Genomic DNA, 12,146 nt, shown 5'->3' on the forward strand with positions numbered 1-12,146 from the left:
CACAAGGGCCGGCATTCACATGCCCTCCGAAGTAATGTTGGTGGACAAAGATTCAAAGGTCAGATTAGGAAGGAAGAGGTGGTGTTTGCTCAATTGCGCTTAGGATATTGTACATTGAACTCGTCATTACATCTGGTTGGCAAGCATATGAATGGTTTGTGTATGGAGTGAATGGTCGATGAAACGTTGGAGCATATGTTGTTATATTGTTGTAAGTATGCTGAGGAGATGGAACGATTGAAGTGTAGGGTCATTGAGGTTGAATGGGGTGGAAGGGATTTTGGGGATGGGGAAGGGTCTTTTACAAGTTAGTTGGGCTGTTTTTTATTTTCTCAGAAGTACTGAGTTAGGTTGGAGGATTTAGAAATGTTGTAAACAGTGATTGACCACACACTCCAACACAGTAGGTGGCGGCATACACTTTTAACATTGGTTTGCGGACTGCAGTTATATGATAGAAGAAGAAAAAACCCGACGCGCACATTGCGAGACTTTTGGGAAAGCTTGCGAAACAGACAAACAGATCAGACCGGGGTTTGAGAAGTCAATGAGAGAAGCACAAATTGTTCCTGAGTTGTTCATTTTCTCGAAATCTAAAGGTACAACCTAGATATAAGCCAATGTATTAAATAGCTGAACATGTTATTACTCAAGTCTTGCGAGAGTGACAAACTGACACGTTTTCATTATCGTCAAAAACAACATTATATCGAAGGAGTGCTTTTAATTCGACAGTTTGCACATGCGCAGCTCGGCGTGAGACACCCGATGACCGACAAGTGTGAAAGGGGATTTTTGTTGGAGAAGCAGTTTTATCCTATCCTCATACTGTACTGTCTTTGATAATGCTGTGGCTAGTTTTATGAATAGTAAAACGAGTCAAAAATATTTTTCCCGTGTTATGACTTGATCGTTTCCGGATGCTGTACAGGAAGTGATATTGCTGATGCATTTGCATTGTGGGATTTGTGTGCTTTCCTCTTGCAATCATGGCGGATGCCTTTGGTGACGATTTGTTCAGCGTGTTTGATGAAGAACAAACAACTTCAACTAAAAAGAAACTAGCGGTACCTGAAAAGGGGTACGTATGCTATGGGGTTTAACTCAGTTAGGGAGATGTTTCGTTCAAGTAGTGACATAGACAACTATCAAATGAGAACACGCGCAGGGGACATCAGGGCTAACGTTATACCTCAATGTTAATGCTACAGTATCTAGCTAGCTACAGCACATTGCCCACGTTTACACCGGCATTGTGTTTGTTCCATCCCAGACCCTTGGTAGTTAGATTGTTGTGTGTTTACTACCTAGCTAATGAGAATAAGCTCTCTCAACATTTTATTTGTTGAGAATGTGAACTATGTTAGTTATGTAGAATGCAGTCCAGTGTGTCAACTTTTATTTTATCTGGCCCTCCATACTCTCCATAGTCCTATGTTGTGACTAGCTATTTGAATCTTTTTTTAAGTGGTGGTATTGTCCTGGATTTCATATCTGATTATTTAGATTGGCTGGTCTATGTTCCTCAGCTAGATAACATTTAAGTTTACATATTCAAATAGCAGCCAGAAATTGCTGAGGAATAACACCTACCAACATATGAGGCTGCAGAAAGTCTACTTGTTTCTGTCTTAAAGTAACATTGCCGTAAAATATTCCCTTCCATTAGGAAATCGACCAGTAAAAATGGCAAAGGAGGAAAGGCTGAGTTCTATGCGGCCAAGAGTAAGCGGGAAGCAGACAACAACGGGACAGATGAGGTGGTGTTTGGGAAGAGGTCCAAGCTGGAGACAGTTTCTACAGAGGAGATCAAGTAAGATTGACTTCGAATAAGGCTATATTTTTGGGCTAGGGTGGTCTTAGCCCAATATTGGACTAATAGAGCCTAACTTACCTCCTTATTCCAAGGACCTTACGTGTTCTGTTTAAATGGTACGGTTCTTGAAATATAAATACCTTTCATATCACATAAAAAATAATTTCACAAATGCAAAATACACACTTACTGTAACCTGATCAAATAACATTTTATTGATCACATACACATTTCTAGCAGATGTTATTGCGGGTGTAGCGAAATGCTTGTGTTCATCGCTCCAACAGTGGAGTAGTATCTAACAATTCAATGGTTTTAACAGTTGCAACCGACAGTATTTTTTTGGTGACAACACGCTTTGTGGTGTACGTACACATGGTGCACATGGTTAGCACACATGGTCACGTACACATGGTTAGAAGATGTTAATGCGAGTGTAGCAAAATGCTTGTACTTCTAGTTCCGACAGTGCAGTAATATCTAACAAGTAATATAACAAATTCACAATGACTACCTTATACACACATTGTAAGGGGATGGAATAAGAATATGTACATATATGGATGCGCGATGGTCGTACGGCATAGGCAAGATGCAATAGATGGTATAAAATATCCTACATTTCTCATCTCATATGTAATCACTATTAAATTGGCATTATTTAAAGTGACTAGTGATAACTTTATTGAATCCATTTATTAAAGTGGCCAGTGATTTGGGTCTGTATGTTGGCAGCAGCCTTTATGTTAGTGATGACCTAAAGATAGAAGCTGTTTTTCAGTCTCTCGATCCTAGCTTTGATGCACCTGTACTGACCTCGCCTTCTGGATGATAGCGGGGTGAACAGGCAGTGGCTCGGATGGTGGTTGTCCTTGATGATCTTTTTGGCCTTCCTGTGACATCAAGTGCTGTACGTGTCCTGGAGGGCAGGTAGTTTGCCCCCGGTGATGTGTTGCGCAGACCGCACTACCCTTCTGGAGAGCCTTGCGGTTGAAGGCAGTGCCGTTGCCGTACCAGGCCGTGATACACCCCGACAGGATGCTCTCGATTGTGCATCTAAAAGTTTGAGGGTTTTCGGTGACAAGCCAAATTTCTTCAGCCTCCTGAGGTTGAAGAGACACTGTTGCGCCTTATTCACCACACTGTCTGTGTGGGTGGACTATTTCAGTTTGTCTGTGATGTGTACGCTACGGAATTTAACACCCTCTCCACTACTGTCCCGTCGATGTGGATAGGGGGGTGCACCCTCTGCTGTTTCCTGAAGTCCACGATCATCTCTTTTGTTGACATTGAGTGAGAGGTTGTTTTCCTGACACCACACTCCGAGGGCCCTCACCACCTCCCTGTAGGCTGTCTCGACGTTGTTGGTAATCAAGCCTACCACTGTAGTGTTGTCTGCAAACTTGATGATTGAGTTGCAGTCAAAGGTGAACAGGGAGTACAGGAGAGGACTGAGAACGCACCCTTGTGGGGCCCCAGTGTTGAGGATCAGCGGGGTGGAGATGTTGTTTCCTACCTTCACCACCTGGGGGCGGCCCGTCAATGTCCAAGACCCAATTGCAAAGGGCGGGGTTGAGACCCAAGGTCTCAAGCTTAATGATGAGCTTGGAGGGTACTAGGGTGTTGAATGCTGAGCTGTAGTCAATGAACAGAATTCTTGCGTAGGTATTCCTACGTGGAAAGGGCAGTGTGATGGCGATTGTGGTAAGCAAATTGGAGTGGATCTAGGGCATCAGGTAAGGTGGAGGTGATATGATCCTTGGCTAGTCTCTCAAAGCACTTCATGATGACAGAAGTGAGTGCTACGGGGAATTAGTCATTTAGTTAAGTTAGCTTTGCTTTCTTGGGAATAGGAACAATGGTGGCCATCTTGAAGCATTTGGGGACAGCAGACTGGGATAGGGAGAGATTGAATCTGTCCGTAAACACACCGGCCAGCTGGTTTGCGGATGCAAACGGCTAGGCAGCCTAGCAAGGTCGGCAGCCTAGCAAGGGTTAAAACACTTAAATGTCTTACTCACGTCGGCCACGGAGAAGGAGAGCCCACAGTATTTGGTAGCAGGCTGTGTCATTGGCACTGTATTGTCCTCAAAGCGCACAAAGTAATGCGGTCGGCATTTGATTGGTAGGAATTCTAGGTCAAGTGAACAAAAGGACTTGAGTTCCTGTATGCCGTTATGATTTCACCATGAGCCGTTAATCAATTCTGTTTACACAGGTGTTTGGACACATAGAGTAGACTACATTTGCTAATTAGCTATCTTTTGTCTGTTTTCTGTAAAATAGTGCTGTGACATGGGAAACCCCAACCCTACCAATGTGTGTTAATTTAACCTTTTTTTCCTTCTCAATAAGATAAGACCCTTACGCTTCCAAAATCTTATCGCAAGCGATGCGTGTTAAACCCCCCCCCCTTACAGAAGACGCCTTCGTCCGTCCATTGATCTTATGTGTAATGGAACGGAGTCGTGATCAATGGCTACCTCCGGATTAGATATAGCTACCCCTGCAGCACGGGTTCGAATCCAGCCCACTGCTATTTCTGCACACTCGCTATCTTTCATCTCTACCGACTGCCGCACACCTTAGGAAAAAAAGAACAATATGGCGAGGCAAGATTAGTGTTATTGTGTGGTGTTATTGTCTTGTTATAGACACAATTAGCTTCATGACTATATGATCTGCAAAGAAATGTGAATTATTATCATGGTTGGTTAATGGATTGAATACTGATGAATGTGAAACTCGCTTTTTCAGTCTTGCAGACTGCATGCCCAAGGTGAGGGTGGAGCCGGTTGAGACAGTGGAAGGATGCAACCATGAGGTAAGAGCGCTCACAGGACTTTTGAAATACGAATTTAATGACTTCATTTAAAAAAATGTATTTATGCAACCGTGGTAGGCCTATATCTCAATATTACAACTTGGTTCCCTTTACTGAAAATCAGTTTTCTTTACCTTGACAGGTGGCCCTACCAGCCAATGAGGAGTACAAACAGCTTAAGCCTCGTGTGGGGAAAGCAGCCAAGGTACTGTAACGGTACATCAGTCCACTGATTGGATTGGGATACTTGCCATTGCCTTGTCAAATGACTCCAGTCCACCCATCTGTGTTCCTGCTAACATCCAACTGATCTCTTTTTGCAGGAGTACCCCTTCGTTCTGGATCCCTTCCAACGTGAGGCCATTCTGTGTATCGATAACAACCAGTCAGTGCTTGTGTCTGCCCACACCTCTGCAGGAAAGACTGTCTGTGCAGAGTGAGTTTGATATGCTGATACCCTTTCAGGTTTAACACTACTGAGTTTGGCCGAACTAAGCCGAGCTGTAATGTACTGTGCAGCACAGTATGTATTGGGTTAGCAAGATGGTGGGAAAAGAGGACGAGTGTGTTCAGATGTTTTGCGCGTTTGATGAGTGAAATACTGGATTGTTTTTAAGAACATTTTCCCATCCAAAACGGTATTTTCAATATGAACTTAAACAACTAAAACAAGATATTAATTATGAATTTTTGTAAGATCATCTTTGAGAATTGACACTCACTAAATACAATTTTAAAGTCGGGGAGAATCAAAATGATGCATTCAGGAGTATTTTTTTTGTCATGGCCCCGCAATTATTTTGTTCTAATGTTCCGCTTATAATAACATAAGCAATTGCAAAATGTGTAGAATTGCAGGAAATTAGCATTAAAACAGCTAAATTGTCACCGCAGCCAACGGGAGGACCTCTAAAATCTTAGGTCGGTGACTGCGCCTTTGGCTTTGCCCCCACCAGAAAAAGCCTCTTACTCACTTTCCCGCCCTCTCCCTTCCTCATCCAGGTATGCCATAGCTCTAGCTCTGAGGGAGAAGCAGAGGGTCATCTTCACCAGCCCCATCAAAGCCCTGAGTAACCAGAAGTACAGAGAGATGTACGAAGAGTTCCAGGATGTTGGCCTGATGACCGGTGATGTCACCATCAACCCCACCGCCTCCTGCCTCATCATGACTACCGAAGTATGACTTTACAGCTTCCCATTATATATACATTATTCTTGCAAACAATCTCCACTGTGTCTCTAGGCTGAGCTAGGATATGACTAAGCTGTACTTACATTTCTCTAGTGTTACTAGTATGTCTAGTTTGAAAATGATCGATTATGTTGACATTTCATTTGTTTCTGTGTTTCAGATCCTGAGGAGCATGTTGTACCGAGGGTCAGAGGTCATGAGAGAGGTGGCCTGGGTCATCTTTGATGAGATCCATTACATGAGAGATGCCGAGCGTGGCGTGGTGTGGGAGGAGACCATCATCCTGCTTCCTGACAATGTCCACTATGTCTTCCTGTCCGCCACCATTCCAAACGCCAAGCAGTTCGCTGAATGGATCTGCCACCTTCACAAACAGGTAAAGAAATGTTTAAAAAAAACTTTTAGCGGTGTGTGTAGGCTACCACGGAGCGACCTTAACCCAACAACTAGAGACCTCGTCAAGGGGTTTGAATCGCTTGGGCCAAGGTGTCGGGTGACCGTTAAAAGGTCCAAAGTTTCATCAAGACCTGGTTGGGACTACCCTACAATGCATTTCCCTTACCCCTTCCCTGTCTCGTGATCAGCTGCTGTCCCCTTGGCTCTCCAGTCTCCTTCCATTGCCAGATCAACCTCAGTCTGCAGAAAGGCAGGGCCACAACACCGGCCTCTCCATTTCGAAGGCTGAGAAAACACAGCCAAAAATATCCCTTGTCTGCTTACATGTGTATCAAGCATCAGGTGCTCATACAATTGACTTGTTCTTGCGTGTTTGTGTTAACTGTATAGACATGCATCAAGCGTAATTGTTTTAATGAAATGGTTTAAAAGAATTTCAGGGATTGTCGTTAGGTGCTCATGCTGTTGACTTCCACCTGTCCCCATGCAGCCCTGTCACGTGGTGTACACTGACTTCCGGCCCACCCCCCTGCAGCACTACATCTTCCCAGCAGGTGGCGACGGACTTCACCTTGTGGTGGATGAGAACGTAAGGAAACGCACACAGCTCGAGGTTTCCTCGGTCTTGGCTAGGACAATAATACATGACATTCTGCATTTACTACACACACACACACACACACACAGAGATAATGCACAGCCTGTCAGTGGAAATATACTTAATTCGGTTCCTTGTACAATAATTTAATAGATGTAGCCATAAAGATTATCTAGTGCTGTGTTGACCAGGGCTGGGTTTCATAGCACTAAGATAATCTTTAGTCAATCTAGTTTCAGTAGAATTTAAATAATCTTAGTGCTACCATGCTCATTGAAAACCCAGCCCAGAATGCCTTTCTGTGCCGGGAAACAAACAGAACACCCCTCACTTCATTATTTAGGTTTGGTGTACAATGTCGGTCAGTGACTAAACATGCTGTTAGGTATTAGGCTAAACATACAATTAGTAGCTTATGAGTGCGGACCAGTCACACCTCCAGGAATATGTGTTGTTTCCTGAACAATGGGGCCAGGTGCATAATATCCCAAGATTCCCACGCACCATTTGTGATTAGAATGCATCCGGCATCACTGACATATTCCACACTTTCAACAAATAAAATGTGGCGAGAGTTTACTCTCATTAGATACTGAACACACAACAATCTCACTACCAAGGGTACAGGGAATAAAACATGCTGTAAATAATTGTTATCCTTCACCACACAAGACCAACCTGAGTTGTGGTTAGATCTTAGTCAGTTTGTTGCAGAATGTGAAATGGGGCCAGTTTTTCTGCCTGGTATAGTGTCTTGTCGGGTTAAAGTTGGCTGTTGATCCTTTGCTTGACTTGTCTCCTCCAGGGAGAGTTCAGGGAGGACAACTTCAACACGGCCATGCAGGTGCTGAGAGACACTGGTGACTCTGGAGGCAGCAGCGGAGGGGGCAAATGGGACCCCAAGGGGCGCAAAGGAGGGACACGAGGTGTGTGTCTAAGACCGTTTAACCATTATGTTCTTTCAGAATAGCGGAAGTATTTGTGGGAGTAGTTTTGTCAGGGGATTCAGTGTCATCTAAATTAGGGTTTCAAAATGGTTGCTTTTTTTTTGTTCTCAACGTGGTTGTGTTTCTCTTTAGGGCCATCCAACGTGTTTAAGATTGTTAAAATGATCATGGAGCGGAACTTCCAGCCGGTCATCATCTTTAGCTTCAGTAAGAAGGAGTGTGAGGCCTATGCCCTGCAGGTGTCCAAGCTCGACTTCAACACAGGTATGGTTATCCCCATAATGATATACAGTTTAATAGCCTATCGATACTCCCTGCAGGTGTCCAAGCTCGACTTCAATAGCGGTAGCTACTCCTTCAATGAGTGATGTGGGTAACACTGTGCCCCAATGGAAATGGAAATTCATTAGGGCACACCGTAGCAAAGCGCTTTTCAACGGAAAAGGGTGTTCCTTAATTGGAGAAGTTCAGGTAGTGTGTCCCCCCCCCCTTCTGTTTGTTGCCGAATGAAGTCAACCATGTACTCCCTTGAAAGGTGGGGCAGGTATAAGATGAAGTTCAATGTTATGTTTTCTATTAACTGTACACATCTCACTGTTCTCGCTCTCCTTGGGGGGGGGGGTTGGTGTGACTGATGATACTAACTAAATCCGCTGATGTGAACGCACATACCACTCAGAAATGCATGGCATCTGTCAATACAGCACCCTATTCCCTATATAGTGCCATTTGAGTCATCGCCACTGAAAGTAGTGCATTATATAGGGAATAGGGTGCCACTTCAGACGCTGCCATAGATTTGCCCCCCAATACTTGACTACGCGCTCTTTGCCAGTAGGTTATGCAGCCTGTGCTGATTCGTTGCAAGATAACCCTGAGCAGCAGGATGAATCTGAGCTGCAGATCTAATTTGGTTAGGCCTAACTGTGAAGAACGCGCGTGTCAGAGTCCGCCCTGCGTAGCTGGAGAATCGTCATGCTTTTGTGTGCGATTTCGATGAAGTCAGTTATAACATCCAAGAACGCCAAATGCTCTCTTTCCACTGGGCATGATGTGAACGATCTCTCATCGAGTTGATATGAATATGGGTGTTGCACTTTCTCATCTGCCCGGTCAGTCTCTGGAGGGAGGAGAGACGACAGTGTTATTGATAAAGATGGAGCAGATTTCTCTTGGCTGGAGCCAGGCCCTTGGCAACAGAGGTTTCTACCCCCCCCCCATCCTGACCACAGGAGGATTCTGTTTGTAATGGAGTAGACTTTTGAGCATGTGCTCCGGTTCCCGAGCAAATATTTTGACGTTGTGCGTTTCTCGCTCGCTTGGTTTGTTTTTGCTTTGCAACACACTGACACATCTGGTGTAAGATGTTCTACTTACACAAACAATCTGACTATACAAGGTGTGGTTTATACTGAGGATTTTCCGAAGAATTCCTCAAGACCTATCGAGGCGGTGCTAGTGCTCTCGCTTGAGTGACGTGCCTATATGATGGAAAGTCAAATACTTTTGTTTTCCGTCTTGCTCTCTTCGGAACCTAATGCCTGTTTATCACATTACATAATAGAGCGTTTCATTTATTTTTTTAATAAGCTGCAGCACTGTTGTGGGATAAGACGTAGTTTTGTATTAGTAGTCTTTATAGAAACAGAGCTGCTTGCCTGTCTTCAGGTTTAGGCTAGCTATTATGTCTCTGTGGTGTAAGAGGGTGGTAGTAGCATAATTGGAGCCACGTTTCACTCCCCCTTCTGACTCTCTCTCTAAATCTCTCTCGCTTTCTTTTAATTAATGAACTGACTGGGCTTGAATCTTTTATGACATTTGTTTCTAGGCTGTGTTTATGGAACTGTCGGTCATGGCTTACTTACGCGGCTTATGGTGCCTGCATGGCTTACTTTGCATGCAAGGCAGCTGTGTGACACTGGATCGGGCCGCTTGACTAGAACTTTCACGATAAACCCGAAAATTAGCGACGCAGCCTTCCTCTTACCCGTTTAACTTTCTGTGATTTTTGCGACACAATATTCCGGTAGATTGTTCTAAAACCGTTATTTGGTCAATAATGATAGCACGACTCAACATATTGCGTAGGCTATGAAAGTATCTGCCTGTGCTTGTTTCACTCTCTGCTGCAAACTCTCAATCCCTCTCCCGCGCCCGGAGGTGGTAGAGTTGCATTCTGAGACGCACAAGCATATAACTGTTGCTCAAAATGCTATTAGAGGGGAAAAAATGTACATTTTTAAAGGAAATAACATTGTTTTAGTTAGGGGACTTATAGCTTTCTGTGAGTACATTATGTATTTTTTTTACTTTTTAATATTTTTTATATTGACTTCATAGCACCACTTTACAACCGGAGTAGGCTGTAGTCAGACCCGTGCAGGGCGCTCCATTTGCAGTGGATATGCCTGCATCAAGTAGCGCTGTGAAGTTTTAGTAGGACCTTATCCTTATCCATATTATAGTCTTTTGCCCAAAATGCAAGATGTCGTCAAATTCTCTAGCGCGCCAGGTTGCACATCAAAATATCAGTCCTGCATTTCCTGAATATGAAATGGCTTGCTTTTTTAATCATAGGTTACCATCTGTTGTCTTACTTGGCACTGGAGAACACTTTTTCAACATCCCTGCCGCTAATGTAAAGTATGGGCTGGCGTGTTTACACGTGGTCTGTGGTTGTGAGGCCGGTTGGACGTACTGCCAAAGTTCTCTAAAAGGTTGGACGCATCTTATGGTAGAGATATGAACATTCAATTCTCTGGCAACAGCTCTGGTGGACATTCCTGCATTCAGCATGCCAATTGCACACGCCCTCAACTTGACATTTGTGGCATTGTGTTGTGACAATACTGCACATTTTAGTGCTCTTTTACTGTCCCCCAGCACAAGGTGCACCTGTGTAATGGTCATGCCGTTTAATCAGCTTCTTGACATGCCACACCTGTCAGGTGGGTGGATTATCTTGGCAGCAAATTTGTGCACAAAATGTGAGAAGTTTTTTGTGTGTATGGAACTTTTTGGAGGTCATTTATTTCAGCTCATGAAACATGGGACCAACACTTTACATGTTGCGGTTTATATTTTTGGTCTGTATATAATGGATATCTGATGAAGTCACACTGTTATATAAATAGTATATCAGACAGATGGGCTTTATAATTAATTAGAATACTTTTCTGGTGCTGACCTGGTTACTATGGATTGCTGGTGTGGTCATGCTGACACCACTTTACTTTACACACTACTCAGGCACCTCTTGTGCCCGTAGTCGAATGGCAGTTGTGTGTTTAGAGTTTAACGTGTGACTGTTTCTGTTATGAGATCTCTGAGCCAAAACGGTATCTGTGTGTATATTATATTACTCTTGAGATGAGTTTGTCTCCGTGATGGAAACTAGTTTGTGTGTGTGTGGAAATGCATTTGTGTGTGTATGTGTAGGTCTACGTGTGTGTATTTAAAGTGTTTACATTTGGGCCCGGTGCCAGAGAGCTGACGTAAGCCAAGTGGCCTGCCCGTAGGCTGTGGTTTGTTTGCTTGTTCTCTCGTTCTGTCATTCTGTCCATGTGGTTTTACAGCTGCCCTGGGACTGTCCTCACTGCAGTGTAGGCCTTCTCGGGGAGCAGTGGACCGTGGCACAGCCTTACTATGGACACTTAACAGCAATAACTAGAGGTCGACCGATTATGAATTTTCAATGCCAATACTGATTGTTGGAGGACCAAAAAAAGCCAATACCGATTAATCGGACAATTTTTATATATCTTTGTAATAATGACAATTACAACAATACTGAATGAACAATGAACCCTTTCATTTTAACTTAATATAATACATAAAATCTATTTAGTCTCATAAATAATGAAACATGTTCAATTTGGTTCAAATAATGGAAAAACACAGTGTTGGAGAAGAAAATAAAGGTGCAATGTGCCATTTAAAAAAGCTAACGTTTCAGAACATGAGAACATATGAAAGCTGGTGGTTCAATATTCCCAGTTGAGTTGTAGTTATTATAGGAATTATGACTCAACTATTTCTCTCTATACCATTTGTATTTCATGTACATTTGACTATTGGATGTTCTTTTAGGCACTTTAGTATTGCCTGCCTAATCTCGGGAGTTTATATACTTGAAGTCATAAACAGCATTGCTAAGAGCTGCTCGCAAAGTGCTGTTTGAATGAATGTTTACGAGCCTGCTGCTGCCTACCACCGCTCAGCCAGACTGCTCTCAAATATCAAATCATAGACTTAATTATATTAAACACACAAATACTAGCCTTTGGTCATTAATATGGTCAAATACGGAAACTTTCAGTGAAATATGGAACCATTCCTTATTTTGTAAATCGGGTGGCAACCCTAATTCTAAA

The 12,146-nt window shown here is 43.4% G+C and overlaps 1 protein-coding gene across 1 annotated transcript in view; it reads left to right on the plus strand.

Moving 5' to 3' along the window:
- The first annotated feature begins 529 nt into the window (after positions 1–529).
- LOC135517642 (exosome RNA helicase MTR4) overlaps positions 530–12,146 on the plus strand; it is a 52,497-nt gene continuing 40,880 nt past the window's right edge. The window contains exons 1-10 of the mRNA XM_064942137.1: positions 530–1,081; positions 1,670–1,813; positions 4,574–4,640; positions 4,783–4,845; positions 4,964–5,076; positions 5,643–5,817; positions 5,993–6,208; positions 6,719–6,817; positions 7,632–7,752; positions 7,906–8,037. Of these exons, the coding sequence (XP_064798209.1) occupies positions 990–1,081; positions 1,670–1,813; positions 4,574–4,640; positions 4,783–4,845; positions 4,964–5,076; positions 5,643–5,817; positions 5,993–6,208; positions 6,719–6,817; positions 7,632–7,752; positions 7,906–8,037 (1,222 nt within the window). The 5' untranslated portion in view covers positions 530–989. The remainder of the gene's footprint in view (positions 1,082–1,669; positions 1,814–4,573; positions 4,641–4,782; positions 4,846–4,963; positions 5,077–5,642; positions 5,818–5,992; positions 6,209–6,718; positions 6,818–7,631; positions 7,753–7,905; positions 8,038–12,146) is intronic.

Source organism: Oncorhynchus masou, chromosome 28 (genome assembly GCF_036934945.1).
Source record: "Oncorhynchus masou masou isolate Uvic2021 chromosome 28, UVic_Omas_1.1, whole genome shotgun sequence".
NCBI classification, from domain to species: domain Eukaryota; kingdom Metazoa; phylum Chordata; class Actinopteri; order Salmoniformes; family Salmonidae; genus Oncorhynchus; species Oncorhynchus masou.